This window comes from Eufriesea mexicana, unplaced genomic scaffold (assembly GCF_001483705.2).
Source record: "Eufriesea mexicana isolate 0111107269 unplaced genomic scaffold, ASM148370v2 scaffold2977, whole genome shotgun sequence".
Lineage (NCBI taxonomy): Eukaryota > Metazoa > Arthropoda > Insecta > Hymenoptera > Apidae > Eufriesea > Eufriesea mexicana.
In genome coordinates, this window is record NW_016911052.1 from 549,663 (window position 1) to 574,554 (window position 24,892).

The 24,892-nt window shown below is 27.1% G+C and overlaps 3 protein-coding genes across 14 annotated transcripts; 1 reads left to right on the forward strand and 2 right to left on the reverse strand.

Moving 5' to 3' along the window:
* Positions 1-680: 680 nt before the first annotated feature.
* On the reverse strand, positions 681-3,089 carry LOC108550816 (N-acetylglucosamine-6-phosphate deacetylase). The gene is made up of 7 exons (XM_017904690.1): positions 2,778-3,089; positions 2,126-2,436; positions 1,876-2,005; positions 1,696-1,784; positions 1,472-1,616; positions 1,211-1,387; positions 681-941 (listed from the first exon to the last, which is right to left on the reverse strand). The coding sequence occupies exons 1-7, from the start codon at positions 2,986-2,988 to the stop codon at positions 742-744; spliced, it is 1,263 nt and encodes a 420-aa protein (XP_017760179.1). The 5' UTR covers positions 2,989-3,089; the 3' UTR covers positions 681-741.
* Positions 3,090-3,916: 827 nt separating this feature from the next.
* Positions 3,917-8,946, reverse strand: Nap1 (Nucleosome assembly protein 1). 3 transcript variants are annotated; one of them, XM_017904672.1, is made up of 9 exons: positions 8,862-8,946; positions 7,281-7,459; positions 6,123-6,415; positions 5,549-5,702; positions 5,250-5,387; positions 4,997-5,144; positions 4,788-4,907; positions 4,447-4,560; positions 3,917-4,227 (listed from the first exon to the last, which is right to left on the reverse strand). In XM_017904672.1, the coding sequence occupies exons 2-9, from the start codon at positions 7,431-7,433 to the stop codon at positions 4,217-4,219; spliced, it is 1,131 nt and encodes a 376-aa protein (XP_017760161.1). In that variant the 5' UTR covers positions 7,434-7,459; positions 8,862-8,946; the 3' UTR covers positions 3,917-4,216. The 3 variants fall into 3 exon arrangements, with proteins under 3 accessions (XP_017760161.1, XP_017760160.1, XP_017760162.1); XM_017904671.1 differs by having other exon boundaries at positions 3,917-4,560; XM_017904673.1 differs by lacking the exon at positions 7,281-7,459 and having other exon boundaries at positions 3,917-4,560.
* A 792-nt stretch (positions 8,947-9,738) lies between these two features.
* Positions 9,739-23,963, forward strand: Cpsf6 (cleavage and polyadenylation specificity factor subunit 6). 10 transcript variants are annotated; one of them, XR_001890447.1, is made up of 13 exons: positions 9,739-9,826; positions 11,246-11,470; positions 11,570-11,797; positions 12,498-12,980; positions 13,516-13,560; positions 14,351-14,477; positions 14,756-14,869; positions 15,476-15,768; positions 16,136-16,433; positions 17,130-17,394; positions 22,641-22,721; positions 23,229-23,308; positions 23,415-23,483. XR_001890447.1 is itself a non-coding variant. In XM_017904699.1 (12 exons), exons 1-12 carry the CDS (start codon positions 9,770-9,772, stop codon positions 23,581-23,583), a joined length of 2,385 nt encoding a protein of 794 aa, XP_017760188.1. In that variant the 5' UTR covers positions 9,739-9,769; the 3' UTR covers positions 23,584-23,963. The 10 variants fall into 10 exon arrangements, 9 of the variants coding, with proteins under 9 accessions (XP_017760188.1, XP_017760189.1, XP_017760193.1 ...); XM_017904699.1 differs by lacking the exon at positions 23,229-23,308 and having other exon boundaries at positions 23,415-23,963; XM_017904700.1 differs by lacking the exon at positions 23,229-23,308 and having other exon boundaries at positions 15,488-15,768; positions 23,415-23,963.
* Positions 23,964-24,892: the final 929 nt, after the last annotated feature.

A 24,892-nucleotide genomic window follows, 5' to 3' on the forward strand; every position in this document is an offset into this window, starting at 1 on the left:
GTTATTAAACAACAAATATTAAATATTAATCAACATGTTTCACAGAAGATTTATAGCAAGTGAAATAATAACAATTCATCTCCTATCTATTTATTTTTTTTTTAAGTGTATGACATATATAAAAATAACAAAATAAATATTTTACATACTGGATTTATTTTTTATATACAATTCGATTTGAAAGAAAATCAAGGAAATCTTGTAAAAGATGGTATAGAAAATGAATAAAAAATAACAAGTTATTTTATAATATTTTATAACGAACATTTTTTCATTAAAATGAATGTACACCCTATATGCAATTTACTATATAAAATAACTGGCCTATTTATAGTTATTTGAAAGATTGAAGTTACAAAATTTTCCTTACTTTGTGTTATTAAAAATATGAGCATCATTAAATTCTATTTTATTAAGTACAAAAAAAATAAAAATTAATCTCCATTTTATATGTATCAAACTATACGTAAAAATATTTGTATATAAAATATGTATATGTAATACTCAATTTAAATACATAGGTAGACAAAATTATGGCTTAACATTTACAGTCATTACACATTACACAAAAAAAATGCAATATTTGAGAAATATGTTTATATATATACTTATATTACTTGTCTGATACTCAATTATGATTTCATGATATGAATTTTAGAATATTTTCTAATGATATTGACCTGACAATAATCAACAAAAAAGCAATACTTTGGTGAAATCATGAATCATAATCATGTATCTCTACTGGCAGTATGAGGCACAATTGTATTTACTATAAACACATTCTCCTGATATCCACGTCGACAATAATTCTAAATTTTTATCTAACATTACCATATCAGCATCTGCACCATAGTTTAATACTCCTTTAGTTTTTTCAATACCGAGCGTTCTTGCTGGATGGAGAGTTGCAGCTTCTAAAGCTTCTACTATCGAACAACCTATGAAAAACAAATATATAGTCAAATTTTGTAGTTATATACCAATTGTATATGAAAAAAGTAAGTACTTTACTAGTGAATGATATCTATCTTTATTGATATACAAGATCTCTTGCAAAGTACTAGAGGATAGAGGATAGAGTAGAGACAGAGTATTCTTTTATTTTCAATAGAAGAATCAATTAAAAGTTTTAAATAAAATTTTAGTTCTGAAAAAATTAATTTTAAAAATCAAAATATTATACATATTACATATACGTTTAAATTACCTGTTACTTCTTTAAAGTTACGAACACACTTAGACATTTCTGCTGTACTGCCACACAATGTATCTGTTCCAGCAATATATGCAGATCCTGAATGCATTTCAATTTTAAGCTGCCCTAACTGATGCACACCTTCTTCTAATCCTAATGCTGACAGTGCATCAGTAACTAAAACGAGTCCTAAAATGTAAAATTAAATAAAAGACATTTTTAACTATTATGACTTAAAAGAAAAAATATGTATTGTAAACAAAGTACATGTACCTTCAGGATGGGTTCTGTGAGCTATACGTAATGCTGCTGGATGAGTATGAATTCCATCAGCAATTATTCCATAATGAATAATTTTGCCATAAGAAGTTTGGTCAGATGTTAGAAGTCCAACCAATCCTGGATCTCTATGATGAAACTTTAAATACAAATTTATCATTTTGTAATATTGCATTTCCCATAAATTAAAAAGGAATTTATATATTTTGTGTAATTACTGGTAACATTGCATTAAAAAGATGAGTAATGAAAGATGCTCCACTTTTTATAGCTTCTTCCCCTTCTCCTAAATTTGCTATGGAGTGTCCTAAAATTTTTAAACTTGAAATAATATTAAAATAACGAAACTAATAATAATAAAAACTTTATTAATTAATAAAACAATAATTATATCTTACCAAGAGAAACTTTAATGTTTCTTTTACACAATTCTACGATTACAGACTGAGCATTGGGAAGTTCTGGTGCCAATGTAATAAGACACACATTTTCTAATCTTCCATATATATCGGTTAATGACTCGAAACCCTAACATGTAATATTAGAAACAGTAATTTAAAAAATTAATCATATAAATTTAAATTTACGCATTTGTATATTACAAATATTTACTAATGTATTAAAATTTATATTTGTAGTCATATATACATTAAATATTTGGATCAAAATATTTAGGAGACTTGCTTTTTCAAATTGTTTTATATGGATCTCTGGATGAGCTCCTTTTTTAGTTGGGCTAATAAAAGGTCCTTCTAAGTGAATACCTAATACAGTTGCACCATGTATTCCACCTTTTTTTTTCATAATATTTGATAATATTTTATGATATGTTTCACTGGGTGATGTAACCAAAGTTGGACAAAATGATGTTACACCAAATTGTAGCAAATTTTTAGCTACTTTATTAATTCCTAGTTGTGCATTATTAATATTATGTGTAAAATCTATGCCAAAACCACCTAATAAATAAAATAGTAATAGTATGAATTGTAATTATATTTATAATTATTTACAACATTTTTATACAAAATTAAATATTTATTATATATCATATTTCATATATGTTTATATACTGTTCTTTATACAAATTGAAATTTTCTTATAACAATTTTGTAACATAAAGAAGCAATATTTACAACAATTTTACATATCTTAATTATGCAAAAATCAAATAAATTCTGTATTTCTACTTTAAATTATTCATAATTTTATTCACTATATAATATATGAAATTATTTGTAATATGTATGTATATATATATGTGTGTATTATATATATATATAATACTCATATTAAGTACCATTAATTTGAAGATCAATATATCCAGGTGAAATTAATGCTCCGTTACAATCGATTTTTATATTCGGTTTAATTTTTTCATCATAAAAAATTTTTTCTGGGTCCACTATTTTTCCATTGCGAATCCATAAATCCTCGTTTAAAATTTGTCCATCACGTAAAATGGAACAATTGTAAAATTGTTTTAAAATTTGTTCATTTTCTCGAGACATATTGATTTAGATTCGCGTCAAAATACGAGTATTTTTGTTAAGAAAAAAAAAAAATCCTCTTATCAATGCACCTTCATATCACACTATCAGTCACGAGTAAAATTATCATACCGTAAAACTACAAAGGCCTCACAAGTAGCAATGATCTTTAACTTTAATTGTCATAATTCTTCAAAGATGTCACTGAACGTAACTTCAAAGTACTTTTTATATTAAAGCGAAAAAAAAAGAAACATATTTTGTATCCATTAGTGATGGATGTTAGAAAATATTTTTTCTTCTATTTGTAATATCATAATATAATTTAATTAATATAATATACTATGAATTATTTTTGTGTAAAAAATTACTACAGACATATCAAAATTTATTTTAACCTTGTATCAGATGACTTAGTACTATTCCCAGAAATTTAAATAATTAAGAAAATTGTTTTAATAGTAATTGAATTTGACATATCTTAAAAATAACTTATAACAGTCAATATAATTGATTTACGACTTTATTAACAATTCTTTTTAATGTAAATATTTGTAAATTTAATGAGATTATAACAAAATTTTCGAATAATTTACATTTAATACTTACCTTATTAGTATTACCAGAATTTAACTTATATTTTAAATATGATGCAGACTATACAAAACCTCGTAAAACTGATTATAAAGGTAACAGACAAGCTTGGTCGATTTCAAAGTCCAGTATAATTCAAGTCCATAACAAATTGGAGTGAAAACAATTTAGTATAAAATTATATAAAAAAGGGTATGACTTTATGTAACATAAGGAAATTCGAATAACTTGAAGGAAAAGAACAATCTTTAAAAAAGAAAGAAAAAAAAAAGAAGTAATAAAGAGGAAAAAAAAAGAAACAGGAGAGGAAAATGGCACTGTTTGTCATACGGCAAGAAGAAACCGCCATCTGCTGTTTGCTTTTTTCAATTTTTGTATTAAAAATGCTTTAACAGTACCCAAAAATTTCTTCATAGATCAACGTGCGTTTTAAAAAAAATTCAACTAACTCTCTTGTTTGTATATAAACGTAACAATAGTATAAAATGAAGCAATTAAAAATGACAATGATTATGTTGAGCTGAGAGCGCAATTCGTTTATACTTATACGACATTAAATCTTAGGCTGTTAATGAGCCGTATTTTCTATTCATCGTCAACGTCGGATAAAGGGAGGGTACGCATAATTTTTTTTATCACCGGTATGTCGAAGAGTCTAGGCTTGATCTGGAATAGGAGATATGATATGATTAGATAATTGATACGAACAGGATTACGTTGGAGCCACAGGTGCAGGATATCTAGGCAGTTATCGGTCGGGTTTCGTTAGTGTGTGTGTATGTTGTCGCTTACTGTACGCACGAACAATTTTTTTTCTTAGCTTAATCTGTTTGTAATTCTACTGTTGTTTACAGTCATTAGGATCAGTTCCCCCTTGTATCCCACCTGGTGGTGCATTATTTGGAGAAGACTCCTCATCATCTTCATCCTCCTCCTCAGGGTCATCCTCATCGCCCTCTTCTTCTTCATAGTCTTCATCTTCATCTTCTAAGCCTTCTCCTGAAATTTTTTTATAACATGTATTTTAATACGAAATTAATAAAATTTAATTTAAAATGAATTAAAATTAACTGAAGTTTCAAAGTATATAACATAAGATATAGACAAATTTTGCACAAAATTTGAAAACTAATTATCTAAATGGGCAGTTGCCTTAAATTGGTTTAAGAAGAACAATCAATAAATGATTATATGACTTGTAATATTGATTTTTAATTGAAGAGTACCTGTATAGTACAGTACAGCTCTAGGAACTATACGCTCTCTAATATAATGGCCAATTTCAAAATCACTAGTTAACAAAGCTTGAATTTCATCATCTAATTCTGCTTCAGAATCTTCTGGCACTGAAAATATAATTTGTAACGAATTATGTATAAATAATACTTGATATAAAAGTAAAATATGGAATATAAAAATTATAAGTAATCCTTACCAACTGGTGGACTGAAAAAGTTAAAGAATGAATCATTCTGAACAGTTTTTGTTACAGTTCGTATGGACCCTCGTGATTTATGCTTCTGATTTTTTTTTATAGTTTTTACTGTAACGTTCTTTCCTTTTTTCCAATCAATCGTACAACCCTATAAAAATGATTAGAATTAACACATTTGTTTAAAATACTTATTCATTAAGTTTTTATTAATATAGAAATAAAGATAAAGAAACAAATTAAAAATAATATTTACCTTACATTTGTATATTTCAGGCCCTTCAAAACTAAATGGATCATTTTTATCAGGAGTACACTTCATAATGTATTCTTTTGTTAAAACTGAATTAGTAAAGTATTCATTTGGTTCAAAATGGAACTCAAGAACAAAGCCCTACAAGAAATCTCATTATCTTTAAAGTGATTCCTTTGAGTGTACACTTTTTGTGTATGTTTCATATTTTTTAATTATACAATATATTTTGGAGTAAACTAATATCCATATACATAATATAGATACTTTACAATTTAATGACCTTTCCTTTCCGAACTTACCATTGGATTACATTCAAGGAATATTACTTTAATATCATACAAGTGTTTGAGTATTGGTTCATCATGTTCCTGAACCATGTCAGATAATGTTTCAACATTTTTAAATATTGTCAGCCAAAAATCTGGGATGCCTTTAATATCCTCATTATCTACTCTAAAATGATTAAAAATCATTAATAGTATTTTTAATATTATAATGTTTATAAAAATTAATTTTGGAAATTCAGTTTTATATCCATATGCGTAAAATTTACAGAAATGTTGCAGTTCAATGTTTAAATATTTTCCAAATAATTTATATAAAAAACTGATTAAATAAAATTTAGTACAACAATTTTATAACTATAATAATATAAAATATTATAAGATTTATATTTAGATGATATTTTAAAAAGCTTCACTGATAAAATTGTTCTATAAACAATAGTTTCAATTTTTAATTTTTCTTAATATAGAAAGTGACTGAAATAAAAATTCAATTTAAACACTATAAAAGATAAATTTAAATAATGAACAACAATAAAAAATAAAAATTAAATAAACATAACACTTAAAGGAAATAAAATAGCCATACTCCTCTTTTTTTTGCTCTTTATCATCTTCAAGATTCACTTTTGTTTTCAAATCATTAGTTAATCCCTCTTCCTCGTCATCACTCTCCCATAGACATTGCTCATCCGTTGGTTCATAAATGCCAGATACTATTTCACTTCTTTTTTCATAAAGAGGGGCACACATTTTGTAATAAGCACATTCTAAAGCATGTACTTCTTCATAGAATTTTGCTTCAATATTGGTTGTAACCAATTGCAACTGTTTCAAAGCTTTAATTCTGCGTTTTACAGGAGCTGGAAGATTCTGCATTTGCTAAAAATTGGAAGTCCAACTTTAAATATCATAAATGTTAATTCTTGTTAATTTTGAATTCTATAAAATTTAAATTTATTGAGGTATGAAATACAATAGAAAACTTAAAAATGTTAATATCTTTTATGGCATAGATAATTAATTAAAATATAATTTTTCCACTATTTTGATTTAAATATTTAATATGCAGGTAAATGAAGAAATATCAATCTCTATTCTATTATAGTGCACAATTTGTAGCCTAAATTAATAATTAATTAATCAAGCATAAAATTTGGTAATTTATATAAGTAAGTATTACTTTAATATAAAAAAAAAGAAAGAGAAAAATGATAATAAAATTTTGATAAATAAGAAAACAAAATTACATGAATTCATTGAAGCAAATAATAATAAGGACACAGAAAAGTATATGTTTTAACTGCATAATGATAATATATTGTTAAATATTAAACAAATTTTTAATGCTACAATTTATGATTAAAAATAAGATCATCTATTAACACTTTATGTCAAAACTGCTTAAGACCTAAACCTACTGCATTCTTATACATATCTTGTAAATTAATTTTTCATACATTACTAATAATGCTAATATACATTTATAAAAATTAAATGAAACATACAAATCTTACTTTTTTTAGGAACAATTAAATATTAATACTACTACAACAATACAAGAATTATAAATAATTATTACAACCTTCTAATATATTATCTAATTGCTAATATTTTTAAATGAAACTTTCAAATTAAAATTTTAATATATTTTTTCTCATTAATTATGAAAAAGCAAAAAAACTGATTTTATTAATTTCTTGATCATTGATATCTGCTTCTAATTCACAATATGGAATTTGAATACCTCTATTCCAGATGTAATACGATCTTGTAGAGCAGCTAACATATCAGATCTATTTAAATTTCTGGAGAAAAGCTCTGGGGCTTTGTTATCATCCTCATCTTCTACAGATTCCATTTCACTATTATCACCAGCACGTTCAGGATCAGTTGTCATAGTACTATAATCTAGATTTATTTTTTCTTTTTTTGCAAGAAAAAAACACTTATATATATAATAGAAAAATAACTTTTTTTTAGGAAGAAATAATAAAATAACAATAAAAAGAGAAAATGTTTAAATATTAAAATAAACTAAAAAATTAAAACATTTTTCAAATAACAAACAGTATCTTTGCATTTTTATATAACTTACTTCAAGATTATTATTTTCATTAGCAGTATAAGAAATAATCTTTGATAACAAAATTTAATAATATATGTTTTATAAAAGTGAATTTTTTTATATAGTTTTTATACATTTAAAATAATGTAAATAATACAATTAAGTAATTTATATTTTATAAACAATATAAAATTGTAAAATAATTATTTTAGATGATATTATGATAGTTAATCTACAGAATTTCAAATATATATATATATTGCTAATGTATATGATTGTAATTAAAAAAATATAAAAAAGGTTTATATGTATACATATGTCCTTTTTTTAAAAAATATATGCAGTATTTTTAATAAAGTTAAGTTATAGAATATTACATAGTAATTAAACAAATATTTGATTGTTATAAGATGTAGGTCCACATGTATAAATATATATATTTAATATATGAATATATGTATATATATAAGTTTAACATCATACTAAAAATGTTGTGATATGTGCTTTATATTAATCGTTTCAGAAATATATTTCAATTAATTCGAGGTCGACGTATTCGTACTTTTTCATATAAAGGTAAAGAGGAGTAACATATAAAACAAAGAAAATGAATATACTGGACAAAATAATTAAATTTATATGTGCAAACATATAAAAATAAGAACGAAATATAAAAATTTTGAAAGTAAAGAACACAGCATACAGCAAAATTATTAATCGGCGATCGTGCTGAAATTTAATTGCACGTTGCGATATATTCTCTATTAAACGTGCATAATAGATATCGTAAATCTCGTCTATGTACACGTGTAAATAAAATATTTGTTCTCTGAGAACATTTATGTCTGATAAATTTTCTTAATTTAACTTGATTTTTGTATGATGAACTGACATTTGAAAGTCACCATATTCGAAAAGAAAAAAGGTTATTTTCTAGGGTACGAGAGACCGTGAAAAAAACGGAAATCACATTAATTCACCAACCTATTTAACGAATCAAACTACGTCACATTTATTATACTCTCGATCAATTCCTTCATCACATATTTAATAGAAAAGCATAGAATAGCTTAATTATTATAAAGTTTAACATCTGAACATAAAGAACGTGCACATGGACAAACGTAAAAAGCAACAATTTTTGGGGTTATAAATGCGTGAAAACTTAAAAAAACGAAATACAATTATTTTTAAGTGAAAGCGTCATTTTGAAACGTTTGAACGTTAAAATAAAAGCGTTAAAATTGCGAACAAACATACCTTTCGAGAGTGAAGCTGCTCACAAAAGAAGAACGGATCACAGAACGAACAACGAACCGGTCGTTGTGTCGGTACTTTCGCTGTAGTAAGTCGCACAATACGAAATTAGTTCCTCTTCTATCCTTTTTTATCTTTAGCAAGTATTGCCACTACATGATGTGAAAAATCCCTATCTCATTTTTTCAAATGCAGAGTTACTTACTTTTTAATGTATAAATATTAAAAAAAAAATAAACTTCCTCATTTCTTTAATGAAATATTTTATAAAATTTTGGTAAAAAATATCACTTTTTAGAAAAAATTAATTTCTTTAGGAAATTTGAATTTATGAAATATTAAAAAAAAATTAGTCGAAATGATTTTAAAATTATGACAAAATAAATTTGTAATTAAAAAATTGTAAATCTTCAATAATGATTTTAATTTTACAACTCTCTAAATTTTACATTCTAGAATAAATTTAATAAAATGTAAATACACCTTTATATGAGTAATTATGAAAAAAAATTTATTTCTTGTGAAATATTTGCTGCAAAAAATATAATTGTACAAAGTTTGAAAAATCGAAACTTTAACAAACTTTTATTTAAACTTTTCGTTTTATAATATATGACCTACAAATTTTAAACGAATCTGCGTTTTGATAAACGTTCCTTTGTTTTTTAAAGAAAAAAGACAAAATCTCGAATTTTTTTAAGTTTTCTTAATCCATTCAAGTTGGCAACACTAGCTTACTCTAGTTCCACTTCAGTTTATCGTTTATCTTGAAGAGCAATAAGATGGCGCAGTGACGTCACGTCCGTTCGGGACGAAAACGTAACGTAATTCGCTAACACGTTTTCTCCTATAACACCATTCCTTTAGGCTTGGCGCCTTCGTTAAATGCAGTGAGCGTCGGTGTACGTAAAATGGCGGACGGTGACATTGATTTGTACGCCGACGATCTCGAGCAAGATTTCGCGCAGGTAATTCGTTTTTATCATTGTTAATAAGTAACAAGTCGGTGGGTACACGTTGTTATTAATTGGCTACCTTTATAAAAAACATTCAAAACTGTGAGAAAAATGCGATAGTAGAGCGGGGTTGTTCGGCGTCATGGAGGATAGGTGGTAACGATTGCTCGAAAGCGGTGTCTGATTCTCGTTCAGGCGGAACATCAGTTTTAATATACATTTCATTCGTGATGAATAGTTGTTGTATTTGATTATCACAGCCAATGAAAACTTTCTGTATTTTGTTACATAATTACCGTGACTCGTGCACGTTCGGTTGCATCGGGATACTAAAAAGCAAATACGTGTAATACAGATTCACAGCAAGAAAAGCAAAATGGTGTTAGCGGTAAGGCAAATGTCGTAGCATTTTATTCCTCCATTTCATTTATCAGTTTAGTTTTAACAGACATTTTATTGCTGCATGCTAGACACCATTTTCTTTGTAAAGCATTTTTATTATTTTCATGACTTTTTACTTATTTCGCGTGTGATTTTTTTTTATATAACTTCAACTTGCAGCGAAGTGATTCGTAGTTATTTAGAAAACGAACTTTTTTCATTATATATATATAATATTAATGAGCGTCCATAAAACACATCTTTTTGGAAAAAATTAATGTTGTGGGCTATTTCTTTATCTCATGTATTTTAATTATACCATTTTTTTTTTATATAATTGCTTAGGTTTAAATAATTTATGTTTTCTAAGAATATTGAAATTCTTTTTAATACTTCAATATAAATGTTTTTTTAAAAGAGTACATCTGCTTAAAATTATTTATTTTGATATATTTGAATATTTATTGCAATACAATGGGAATTAAAAGTGTTAAAAGAATATGTGAAGAAAACATATTGCTATAAGTATAATTCATTAATTATTCTGTATTAAGGTTTTGAAAGATAGTTTATAAATTAAAATTTTTATTAATATATTAATACTTCCTTAGATTAAAGAAATATGGCTTTCGTAAATTTAATGTTTTTAATAGTACTAATCATTTTTTTTTGCACTTTATGACGATAAATCAAACTTTGTATACTTTATGATTTTAATAAATAATATCAATAAAATTATTTTTTCAATTTATTATTAATATACTAATTTGTGTAAATCTAATCCATTTGTAATTCTTTTGTTATCAATATATTTCATGTACTATGTAAATAAATGTCTGTGTGAAGAAAAATTAAATAATGACGTTATTTTCATTTATATAAATATTGAAATTGTATTTTATAGTGTAACTGATAAGAATTTTTATTTATGTTAATGTAATCAAATTATAATTAATTAACTAGGTGTTTTATAATAGTTATATGTAATTATGTATTGAATTTTTATGATACTCAATCTATTTATGATAAATTTGTAATCATTTGTTTTAGGATGAATTTGCTGGTGATGGTGTTGATTTGTATGATGATGTGATAGCAGCTCCAGCTGGTGGTAATGGTGGTGTTTCTACGGGAAACAGTGGAGATGGTGGAGGTGATACTACTTCACCAAATGAAGAAACAAACGGTAGTGCACCTTACCATCAACTTGGGAATAATATCCAACCAAATCAGATTGGAAGACGCCATCAACTATATGTTGGAAATTTGACTTGGGTAAATAATTGCACCTTTAATTTTGTTGTTTAATTTTTATTTTAAAGGTTTAAAAAAGTCTAAGTATCTAAAAAATTTATGAATAAATTTATGTTGTAGTGGACAAGTGATCAAGACATAACTGATGCAGTACAAAGTATTGGTGTATCAGATTTTGTTGAAGTCAAATTTTTTGAAAATCGAGCCAATGGACAATCTAAGGGTTTTTGTGTGATATCCCTGGGTTCAGAACAAAGTATGAGAATATGTATGGAAAGATTACCTAAAAAAGAATTGCATGGACAGAATCCAGTAGTAACATTTCCCACTAAACAAGCTTTGAATCAAGTAAGTATGGATAATTATATTATCTTCAAGTAACTACTTGCGGGAAAAAAATAATTGTCACTAAGAAGTTTATTTATATTTTATAATATTCTTTTTATAAGCTTTTAATCCGATAACTATAAATAAAATGTAATATTGAAATTAAAATTCTTTTTCTTTTTTTATAAATAAATGTCCACTTTTTAAAGAATCTATTTAGATGTTATTTATAAATACTGAACATGGATTCAAATTACAAGTTTAAGATTTTGTAGTAATGATAATAATGATAATAACTATATTATTATTCTGTGATATATTCTCATGCATTTATGGAATTTTAGTTGAATCTTTTTAAGGATTAGTTTCTTAAATAAATAATTTTATATACATAACACAAATAATTAACAATGTTAACATACATCATTAAGTTGTTAAGGAATTAATATTGTCTTTTAAGTAACTCCTTTTAATTAAAGAATATATTACTTATAATTAAACTGAACATGTCTATAACATTGATCATAAATATTAAAGAATTTATTAAAAAATATTGTTTTTAAAATTTTATATTTTTTCCTTTACTTCAAATTATATAAGTGTATCTTTTCTTGAGAAAAACAATGTGAATTTGTCTACGGCGTAATGGTTATTTCTTTTTCCCGTTATACAAACGAAACTTGACATTTTGTATATATGAAAATTCCGTATATGTTTTCAGTTTGAGTCTCAGTGTAAGACACGTCCAGCTCCTGCTCCCCAACAGAGTCAGAGTCAACGCCCCCATAATCCACATCAACATCAGCCACCAATGCCACCTCATCAACAGCACCCACAACATCCCCAACACCCTCAACATTCACAACAAAATCATGGTCCTAGGATGATGATGGGCCCTCCACAGGGTGTAAGACCACAGAGAATGCCACCTCCAGGCATGGGTCCACCAGGTCCAGGTGGGCCTGGGCAGCAAGGTCCACCACGTATGCACGGTCCACCAATGGGTCCTGGACCAGGACCACATCATCCTTTACCTGGTCATCCCAATCAAGGTCCACCACCTCCTGGTTATCAACAAGGGCCATGGAATGGACCAAGACCCAATGGTCCTCCTGGACCACCAAGAGGTCCAAGTGGACCTGGTGGTCCACCACAACAAGGGCCACCAGGACCAGGTCCTGGTCAACATCGACCTCCTGGAATGGTGTGTAATATATCTTTTGTTTTTATTATTAGGTATAATGGCATGAGATCTATCTTTTTATCTATAGTCACTTTTTGTTGTATTTTACTTTTTATTGAAATTTTACTTATCTTATTACAGTTTTTTATATGTAAAACTTATTTTAAAAATTCAGTAGTTCTTGTAGGTCATATTTGAAATATAATTCTTTATATAATTACATTAAATAGTTGAGTAAATAGAGTTTAATGCAATGTGAGAAGTAGAATTGACTATATTTTAATCATTTAGAGCTTTTTTTTTAATATAATTTAAAAAAAAGCAAATATTCGTAGAATATGTAATTATCTAATATCATTGCCTTATACATTTATTAAAGAAGATTTATTGTATTATTCTTAAGATAATATTTAAAATATTAATTACAAATTTCTGTTGAAGTTACTAATTTCTAGAATGTATGGTTTTATGATATATCTTACATGAATTGATACATTATTGTACAAATTACAAGAATATTTTTTGCACTTACATGTCTTACGCTCCGCGTAAACAGAGTTGCACTAGAGACCTTTCAGAAGCCAGTTACCATATACCACAGGTAACACATAATGTGTTGTTTTTCTTGCTTTTCACGTTGTAAAAATTATCCATTCTTCTAACTTTTCCAATATTCATTGTTTTTAAACACTCAAATTCAAATAGGTAGTATTAAAATTAATAAATATTAAATCTAAATTTTAATTTGTAGTTTTGCAGTGTTTAAGTACTTCATACTTAATTAAATTTGTTGCTGGAAAATTGTACTAATGATATTAGAAAAAATGATTATTCAAGTGTTATTTTTCAATATTCTCTAGTTCAATTATTTTTCTTTTAAATGAAATTATTTAATTCTTTTTTATATATCAACTTTCAGAGTTAAAAATAATATTTTAAGTTTCTTTTGGTATTAATATTGATAATAAATAAGTGTTGACTTGAAAGTTTACAATAACTACAGTGCATGAGATACATATAACATGAAAAGCTTTTCCAGAAATTAAATTAAATTAAAATAAATTAAAATAAACTATTTCATTTCATTTCAATCTATTTAATGGTTGATTAGGTTTTCCCAATACATTGAGAAATTTTTGATAGACTAATAACTGGCTCTGATACTGAAATACTTTGTCATTGTGTACAAAGTAGTTTAAAAAAATAAAATGAATAATAATTTTTTATTTATTAATTACTTTATCATGATTTGAGAATGCTGTTCAATAGTAACTCATGTTATTGATTTATGTCATTATTGATTAATTTTTTGTTATTTTTCAAGTATAAAAAGTGATTTTTTAATTTAATTATGGTAGATTGAAATAGAATCTTCGTTTGTCTCCATTCAGCAATTTCATGGTGGTCCACCTGGTCCACCTGGTCAAGGACCTCCACGTGGTCCACCTGGGCATCCTGGTGGACCTCCAGGTGATCCAAGAGGTGCCCAACCACGTCCTGAATGGAATAGACCACCAGGTTTGTTAAATATCATGATTCGTCATAGATTATATACTGAAACATCTTGGACTCAAATACTCTGTTTTTTCCTTCATTTCATGTATTATTGTGGTAAAATTCATTCTTTTTTTTTTACAACTAAGAGTCTGCATGATAGAGTAGATATGTAAAAATTATCAGAACTATGATACAAAACAAATATAAAGAACTTTAATAGACTACTTTAAATAACAAAGTATTGTATAATTAAATTATTGTAAAAAAAGCTCACTGATGAAATTATTCAATGTGCATAGGAATGCATCACGGGCCTCAGGGACCACCAGGTTTCCCTCAACATCAACATATGCAAGGTCCGCAACCTGGCCAAGGCCCACCACAGAGAGGACCTCCTCCAGGTTCTATGGGTGGTGAGAAATTTAGGATGTTCATTGAATATTAACAATATTGTTATTAATTTTTTCTTACAATATTGCATGATATTGAGGGAAATTTTATGTTTAGGAGTATGAAGGTACAAGGTGTTTCAGACAAAAGTAGTGTAAAATATAATTCGATTTTTTAAGTTATGATATCATTAAAAAGGTACACAATTTTACACATACTGTATAGAAAGTTGATTATTAATTTAACGATTGAAAATTAATGTACTCAAAAATTCTTATAAATAGATAATTACAAGGGGAAAAAATTAAATTTAGAAATATTTAAAGGATATTAAAAAATTAAAGATTTAAATATATGATTTATATATTTTTAAGAAATTATTAATATAATTTTATATATTCTCAAAGGAAAACATGGCAAAAATGTAAAAACAAAGAAAAAAATTATTATTGTTTATTTAAAGGACTTTTAATCCAGTATAAAAATATATTGAGGCATTGTGGTAGCATATCCTAAAGCAAATAACATAACTTATAAAATCAATAATAAGAACAACTATTTTATGTAATTAGAAACATTTTATAAGCTTGCTATATACATTGTTGCAAGCTAACATAGATATTGATCAGGAATGTTACCAGGTCCAGGAGGACCACCACCTGGCCATGGAGGCCCACCTCAAGGACCACCACAAGGGCCCCCAGGAGGGCCTGCTCCACATGTGAATCCAGCATTTTTCCCACAAGGACCACCTCATCAGCATCCAGGACAACATCCACCAGGTCCTCCTGGTCCACCTCATGGGCCACCTCATGGTCCACCACATGGTCCACCTCATGGTCCACCTCATGGACCTCCACATGGTCAGCCACATGGACCACCCCATGTCCCACCTCATGGCTATGGACCACCTGCAGCACAGGTAGATTGTATTTCATTTCAATTTTTTATTTTAATTTTTCATTATTATGGTTTAATATTAATTACATTATTATGATGTCATAATAACTAAGTTTTAGTTTATATAATTGCAAATAAGCTTATATAAGAATATTTTTTCAATAATATAACTTAATTTTCATAATTTGCAAAAGTTTTAGTGTGGTTATGCATATATGCTTATGCACAATGACAAAAGGTATAATAAAAGAATGAAAATAAGGAATATATAAGAGATAACTAATCATAAAAACGATAAAGTTCTTTAAAAATTATTACAAAATTTTGATAACTTTAATTTAACTAAAATTTGATAAGTTTTCAATAAAAATGAACCGTATATGTTATAGCCACCTTACGGTGCACCAGGACCTGATCACCGCCCAGAAGGTCCTCCTCCTCTTACAGAGCAAGAATTTGAAGAAATTATGGGCAGAAATAGAACTGTTTCTTCTTCTGCTATTGCTCGAGCAGTATCTGATGCTGCGGCAGGAGAATACGCAAGCGCCATAGAAACTTTAGTTACAGCCATTTCTTTGATAAAACAATCTAAGGTTGCTGCAGATGATAGATGTAAGATTTTAATCAGTTCTCTTCAAGACACTTTACGTGGTGTCGAGACCAAGAGCTACGGATCCGCACGTAGGGGTAAATTTCTTATATTAATTTTATTTTTTTGTTTTATTTAGACTAATTTTAAGAATGATGGAAATTTTACTTTATACCTTTTAGGAAAAAATAATTAGTACAATACATACTTTTAACTCTTTAACGACAGTTTTTTACATTTTGTGTTGTTTTATCAAAATTGAGATGTTAGTATATTTCGTACTGATAGAGAAATATGTCATTATATTTTATTAATTACTGTTTCTATTTATTACTTTTCTAACTTGTGCAATTTCTTTATCTTTCTATTAGTCTTTAGTTTTCATAGTTTTCTTTCATTTCTTTATGGTATTAGAAATTTTATCTTTGCCATATACTGTCTTTTTTTCATGTTTGTATCTATTTTCTATTATATTTTCTATATTTTCATTTTTCCTATTTTTCTTATATGGAATCAGATCTTTATAACAATTTAATTGTTAAATTTTCCTTCTATTATGATTATTGTTTTATTCTTCTTTTTTTTTTGTTCATTCTTTCTTTTTCCTTTTTTTATTCGTATTTAGTGATACGGTAGATATTGAAAAAACAAAGTAGCTGAAATGTAACTCAATTTAAAATTTTGTTTTGCAATGCTGACATAAAAGGGTGTAAATGAATAAATCAGATTATGTCTGTTTTATTATAAAAAGTAGTATGGTTTTCTTATTAATTAGTGTAAATCAATTATTTCAGAACGATCACGCTCACGCGATAGGGAACGTAGTCACAGAAGAAGACGTGAGCGGTCAAGGAGTCGCGACAGGGAATATAGAGAAAGAAGCAGGGACAGAGATAGAGAGCGTGACAGGGAACGCGATCGTGAAAGGGAGAGGGATCGTGATCGTGACAGAGAACGTTATTACAGTGAACCATATCCACGGGAGAGATCACGAAGCAGGGAGAGGGATCGTGAACGTGAAAGAGATCGGGAATATAGAGAGCGAAGCAGAGAAGAAAGGTAAGCTCAACATCTCATATAATTATTTTAACTGGATGTACCTCCTTATTTAATTCAGTCAAGAATTAACTGACAACTACAGCTTATAATTGACAGCCTTCGTAATGTTAGCTACGTATGCGTGTGATTTAGAAAAAAGAAAAACAAAACAAATACGATAAGTTTATATTTACATAAAATAATCCGATATTTACATTGTAACAAACTGTATAACTATATAATCTAGTAACATTTGTGATGGTAAAATAACGAGGTCGTAAAATTAACCGAATATACAGATGTATCAAATGTTAAAATAGTTACTTAAACGATTTTGTCAGAAATAAGAAGCTGTTCAGTACCATACGATGTCTGTTGTCATTGCTGCAAAAGTTGAAGTCTTTTTCAATATTGTTTAAAATTTATGGTCACACTATTAGTAGTGTGTAAATATTAGTAAATGAATTAAGTTAAAATTAAAAATTAATCGACAGTCTGTTGGATCTTACTGTTTTAAGTGCCTATGGCCCTAGGTATTGGCGACATTAATTGATTGTATCAGTAATTGATACTGACCGCCTGCTACTATCATTTACAATTTCGCTATTTAATCATCAGAAGTTATATATCATGTATCCAGTGAACGATTTACGTACAGCAAGCAATTTTTTTTTTTTTTTCGAAAACAGATATACCGTTATATCAACGATATTAACTTAAGTAAGATAAGTTTCATTGTTTGTACTATATATTTTTCAAACATTTCGAATTATGCTATATAGAATATTGTCTGCAGAATTCATCCGAAATGTTTGAGTTGAATGCTTATTTAAAATAGCAATAAAAATAGTACGAAATTTGATGAAAGTTCAAATAAACTAAATAATAAATATGACACTGTAATGAATGATATTTAGAAGAGAACGCGTTGATTTATGTGTTCAATTGTAAAATAGTTAATAACATATGTCTATTTAGACACTGAAATATTTAATTGGGATAAATTTAATTATTGTTAGATATTCATTATTACTTGTAATGTTTCTTCGCGTTTCCGTATTATCTGTATTAATTATTTAAAAAAAGAAATTCATTAAGATAAAGACTGTAGATAATTTTTACTCAGACATGTAATAATAATTTATAAGATTTAGAGCTTACAGTCTAGCATATATTAGTATTTATTAATGATACTAATTAAAATTAACTCTTTTGCTGTGGTGTAATTTCGAATGTGTATTTTATAATTGTTATTTACATATATTATAATTGAACAAGAAGAATTTTTAGTAATTAGTGTTGTTACATAGAATAATTTCGACTGAGTTAGTGATTGAAAGGGTGTTAACTCTAGTCGAGTAAAATTAATTGCTCATATTATTGGCAGCGACAGGGTTAAATAAAATTAACGTTATTTTGATACATTAATTGCCGCTAGATATTTTTATATTTTTAATTTTCATATTTTTATTATGAAGCTTTTTTTAACAATAATATGAAATGTATTAAACATTATTTGGATTTAAATATTAAATTTATTGACATGAAAACATTAGTATATTTTCTATTAGTAACTAAAATTTAATTTATAAGAGTAATTCAAAATATTGTTAATTTTCATATTTTATAAATCACATTAAAGACAGAAATACTTCAAAGAACAAAATATTCTTCTTAAAAATATTGTCAATTCCAAAATGAAAAAGTAACAATTAACGTATCAAATAAATAAATGTGTTTTACTGTTATAAGTATCAGATAGTTCAATAATATTTACTTCTTTCTTATATAATTTAAAGTTAGTAAATTTAATTTGCTAAAACAATGAATAAGCAATAATGAAATATATGTATATATATGTATATATATTGGAATAGTTTCATGATACTCTAAAACATAAAAAATGAACATTATTCATAAAACAATTAAATATCTTGACTTAGGTGCTTTGTGCCCTTATCACCTAATTTTGACAAGTATAAAAGTGACAAGCAAATTATAAATATTGGGCTTCAAAGGGTTATTACAATTCCTATGTTAACTGTAATTCATTCTGCATATTACTATAGAATTATAAATATAATATAAATTTTAATATTGAAAATATTTAAGTTTTAATAAGTTATTTCCATAGAAAAATGTTTAAAATGGTTACAGCATATGAAATAAGACAAATGTAATATAATATTTGAAGTTGCATATAACATGTTTTATGTTTTCAAATTTTAAGTTTAGTGAAATAAGTTTAAGGAGGTATTTTACTATAAAATATATTTTCTCTGGCCACCCTTAATATTTTTTGTAATGAAAGTATACAATTTAATTTGACAGTATATTTTTTGTTCACTATTACCAAATTTTTTAACGACTTTTCGTGGATTTCACGATGATTTCAGTCATTCTGTTTGTTTTAAATAAAAAAAATCAGAAAGATAGTTATAACAGTTATTAAAATGAAAAAAGAAGAAGACGATAATTAAGAAAATGCCGACACTTTGGAGTTACTACTTAGTACTACTAAAAAGGACTATTTTAAAAATATATTGCACTCTTTTGTGCCTAAAAAGATAGAAAAAAAAAAATATTATTTTAATTATAGTATATTTTAATTCAATTGGTTGGGATGATCTTGAAATATGAAAAATTCAAGAAACAGTTTTGAAAAAAAAGGTTAAAAATTTTTAATTCTTTAAGCATTTCTAAAAATGTAAAAAAATTGATTTCTTTTTTTTTTCTCAAAAGTTTACAGTGAAGTACCTCCCTAATACTGGAACAACTGAAATTTTCTTATAGGTATATCCTTTTATGACATAAAAAAAGTAATTATTGATGGTATTTTAATACATGTAAATAAAATACAAAATTTCCTTGAAATTAAAGCTGTAATTAGCAATAGTTATTGGGAAAGAGAATTAATTTCAGCAATAGGCCATCTTGAATAAGTTGGCTCTTCTAATGTTAAAAAATAATTGAGAAAATAAACTAATGAAAATACGTTACATAAGGAAATTAACAATTTAAAGATAATGACATTTTGTTATATATTTTTTAAAATTTTATTAAATTATTAATAAGAATATCAGTTGTACAATATCTAAAAATTACTTCGTGAATATTGGTTAACATAGGAATATGTTTATTTATTAATCATTATAAAATAAAAGAATAGAAAGTGATAGAAAACTACGTAAAGCAGGTACTTTTACGTACGTTTTGAAATAGTAAATTGCCCTCTTTTAAAATATCATATTAATAGTCTATAGATAATTACTACAAGTAATCACTACCGATTCTTGTTAGTTGTTATTTAAGAAAGTAATAGAGATCATTTTTGTTATAATACTTAGAGAAGTTTTAAATATTGCGTTCTCGATTTGTAAAGAATATAATATTTTAAGAACATTTATATATATATATTTTTTTCATATACATGTGTGTGTGTGTGTGCGTGCGTGTGCGCGTGTGTGTGTGTGCGTGCGTGTGTGTGTGTGTAATAATATAATAACTAAATAATATGATTAAAGTGATGCAACTAGAATAACAATTCTATTTGCGAATTGTAAATTTTGTTGTAACTTGTGCAAAATTTGACCATGTACTGAAATGACAATTGTAATTTTATTAACTATTTGTTCATTACTTTTGATTGATTTTGATTTGCTTCAATATATGTGACACTGAAGCTTCAGAGGTTAGATAGCCAATAATAAATGATAAATAAATTGTTCATAATTTCAATGATTGAAAAATGTGTAGATTAAGAAGAATTTCTGTTTATTTGTTAAATACAGAACACTTAGCACACATTTAAGAATTTGTTGGCATCTAAATCTTTATTCAATAAACAAATTATTTTTATTATAACATAATATTTAGTCTGTATGTGGGTGCACTTAATCAGAAAATGCGTCTGGATTACATTAATATATATGAATAAATAGTTAAAGGTTGAAGCTATATAATATTAGTTTTTCCAATATGTAACTAAACAATTTTGAGTGTAAAGAAATGTTAGCTTCTTCCTTAAGACAAGTCGTACAGTACATTTAATACAATTTTTTCCTCTTGTTCCTTCTGTGTAGTTGTAATTTTCGTTTCCAAGATTATCACTGGGAAAAGTATGTAAAAAATGTGCATACTTCTGTAGATATCGCTTTTTATTTAAAACATACTTCTATGTTTCATAGAATTATTATGAATGAAATTTTTGCTAAATGTATTTAGGATATAGTATGGAAATAAGTATTCAATTTATGAATTAGGTATAGTTTTGAATATTATAATTTATACATATTTTTAATTGTGCAGTACTGGTTGTTTTTTCAATTTGCTAAAATATTGTTATTCTTAAATGTTTTAATATCTATCATATTTTTCTTTTTAACCTGGCATTTTTATTTTACTAAAGTTATTATAAACAAAAAAGAATGCAATCGTTAATGTTAACAATAGTAAAGATTAATGGTTCATGAATTGAATTATAAATATTAAGTCAATTTTCACATACTGAACAATTTTTAAAATATGTGAAAAATGAATAGAAGTAATTTTTACTTTAGTCCTTAAATTAACAGATGCAAAATTATTATTGATGAAAGAATTACATGAAATTTATATTATGATGGAGTGTACAAATGTTTAGAACATATTATCTACATATTAAGGTGGTTAAAAACTTCTTCAGTTCATGTAACATATTAATATAAGATCTGCATTTATCTAGAGAGAGATTGTAATACCAGTTTTAGTATCAATATAATATATGTACAGATATTTTATATCAAAGTAATCTTAATCCTGAAACCATAAGAGCAAATGAAATATATGAAATGAACATAAGTTATTCTTTTTAGTTTTATTCTTTTTAGCCATTTCTGTGTTACTTTGATCATTCTAATATGGTTACAGGTTTAACGATGAACCCTGAAATTTTAAGTATGTGTGAGTGTTACACATTTACATGTACTTGGTAAATGTAGTTTGTAGTATCTGAAGTAACATATTATTACAATATTTTCTAATTTAATTTATACTTTCAATAGACAAATGCTAACAAAAGATTTTGTCTTTTAAATAAGTATTAAATTGTAGAATATGTTCACAATTTCATTTAAATTTTGCTCAAATGAGTGATCGTTAATGAATTATGGACACAGGGAAATTGAACATTTTTTTGTATAATTGCTCATTAGCTTGTTTTAACTAAAGCAACGTACTAAGCCTGGTAACAGTATAAGTCATAACAAAGTATGCATATTTTCCATTAGTACGACACGTCAGTCAGCCAGGCCAAGAGTAAAAGAAGAACCGCCAGAGACGGCTCCCGTCTCGTCTTCCAAGGCGTCTAGGTAATTTACACTTTTTTTTCATTAAAGCGAATGCATGTAGATTTTTTTTTACAAAAGTTCTATCTTGAAAAATGCGATACAGCAAATTAGAATTATTTTCCCAAAAAAATTTTATTCAGAATTATCATGTTGTTACGGTTCTGTTATTAGTTCTTTCGAGTAGGAACATTTTAGCGCTTAAATAAAAATTCAGGACTAAAAGAAGGAAAGAAGGGGGAAATGTATAAGAAATATTATGTTTCAACTTATTTTTGTTGTTTTTCACAAGCACATTATGATGAGAAAAGGTATTAAAGTTACAATTTTATTTAAAAAAAATCACACAAATTTAGTAAATCTTTTGTTTTTTATTTGTTAGAGACGTTTATTATAAATAAGAAAATTAGGTAACTGATGCAATATTGTTTCTAGTTTTCCTATGTTATTACGATTCCCTATTAAAATATTTATTTAATTATTGAAGTAATAAGAATCGTGTTTTATGCAGAACTTTCCCTATTTTCACAGTCAAAGCGAGTAAAAAAGTCATAAAGAATGAGAAAAGTAGGAAAAGTTAGAGAAACATATAGCGTTCAAAAAGTCTCTGAGTAAGTGTAGATACATTGAAAAGCAAAATAAGAATTTAGACAATTTTACAAAAAACAATAGTGTACACCGGTAAAGTAAGATAATTGGCTGACGTGACTTGTGTAGGTATTATGACGATCGCTACAGAGAGCGTGAACGAGACAGAGATCGAGAACGAGAGTCGAGCCGGAGACCATCAGAGAGAGAACGAGAACCGGAGCGTGAACGGGAACGAGAGCGAGAAAGAGATCGTCGTGACGAACGTGGAGACTCTTCGCATCGTTCGAGGCATTAAAAGCGATATCAAGCAGGAGAGAAAAAGGATTCTTGTTGAAAATCAAAGATAACAGGAAACAGAGAGACTAAAAATGAAAGGGGAAGACAATGAAGATGGTTGTGTAGCATACAGTGATCGCGGGATCTTACCGTTGACTTTTTTGCAAACTTCATCAAGAAACGGACCCAAGAGGATACACACACCTTTATCTCCTGAGGACACACGTCTATCTTCTGTATTTTGTCTGAATATCACAGTACCTCGATACTTTCTCGACTGATCAAGGAAACCGTTGGTTTTGGCATGACAAGAAATACGATGAATTTGAAATTAATTAGTTTTCGTATAAAATTGGTCTCGATTCCATTTGTGATTGATTTTGTATCTGGAAATTTAGAGCGCCTTTTAACACAAGCAGTTTAGTCTTTATTGAAGAATAAATAATCTGATAATTTATTTTACATTATGAACATCCTTGATTTTATCGATCGCAATTTTTATAATTGCATGCTTGTAAATTGGCTATATTAAAACATAAATGTCTATTTTTAGATGTACTTAAGACTATTTATTGGTATACGAAATATCTAAAAATAGAGAAACTTGGTCGGGAAAGTGTCGAAACCAATAATATTGGATACATATTTTACAAGCCTCTGTGTGAACTTTCGACAGAATTTTCGTCGCGAGCATTCTAACCGAGTTACCACGGGTTTTCACGGGGGTTTCTTAGTAACACGTTACGAAAAGTGATCGTAGAGATTTCCACGTACGGTTTCTTTTCGAGTCATTGATGGTGTTTTTTTCCTTTCTTTTCTCTTTTTACGCAGCGTACACTACTACAATATATTATTAAATATTATTACACTAATTACAAAACAAATGAAAAAATGAAGCGAATGAAAACGCATACCACATATGCATATTATACATATATATCTATGTAACATTTAAGCAAAGAGTATCTGTTTAGTTTTTGAGGCAGAGAGAAAGAGAGAGAGAGAGAGAGAGAGAGAGGGGGGGGAAAGAAAGAAATAGAATGAGAGAGGGAGGGAGAGTATGTGTTGTCAAAAAAGTGACAAAAATATGAATAATAACAACAACAACAAATTAACAAAGAGAAGTGACGAAAGCACAACGAAAGTCATGTTTCACGGAGAGTCGTGTTCAGTTGCGGTTTACAGAAAAGCTGAGGAAGAGGCTCCATACCTCCTGGTGAGCGGTGTTGTTGCTGACTACCCCGGGGAAGAATGAAGATTACACTCTGGACTTTCATCATCAGTCTTCTAGCTCCGCGACGATGCAAGATTGTATCTTAACTATAATA

Excerpts from the sequence above, each read along its gene's own strand:
- LOC108550816 (XM_017904690.1), bottom strand. The coding sequence starts at position 2,988 with ATGTCTCGAGAAAATGAACAAATTTTAAAACAATTTTACAATTGTTCC. Across the intron at positions 2,437-2,777 it reads TATTGATCTTCAAATTAATG|GTGGTTTTGGCATAGATTTT; the intron begins GTACTTAATATG and ends TTTATTTATTAG. Across the intron at positions 1,388-1,471 it reads TCACAGAACCCATCCTGAAG|GACTCGTTTTAGTTACTGAT; the intron begins GTACATGTACTT and ends TTTACATTTTAG.
- Nap1 (XM_017904671.1), bottom strand. The coding sequence starts at position 7,433 with ATGACAACTGATCCTGAACGTGCTGGTGATAATAGTGAAATGGAATCT. Across the intron at positions 5,703-6,122 it reads AAAGAGCAAAAAAAAGAGGA|AGTAGATAATGAGGATATTA; the intron begins GTATGGCTATTT and ends TAATCATTTTAG. Across the intron at positions 4,561-4,787 it reads AGCTGTACTGTACTATACAG|GAGAAGGCTTAGAAGATGAA; the intron begins GTACTCTTCAAT and ends AAAAAATTTCAG.
- Cpsf6 (XM_017904699.1), top strand. The coding sequence starts at position 9,770 with ATGGCGGACGGTGACATTGATTTGTACGCCGACGATCTCGAGCAAGAT. Across the intron at positions 17,395-22,640 it reads GAGCGAAGCAGAGAAGAAAG|TACGACACGTCAGTCAGCCA; the intron begins GTAAGCTCAACA and ends ATTTTCCATTAG. Across the intron at positions 22,722-23,414 it reads TCGTCTTCCAAGGCGTCTAG|GTATTATGACGATCGCTACA; the intron begins GTAATTTACACT and ends TGACTTGTGTAG.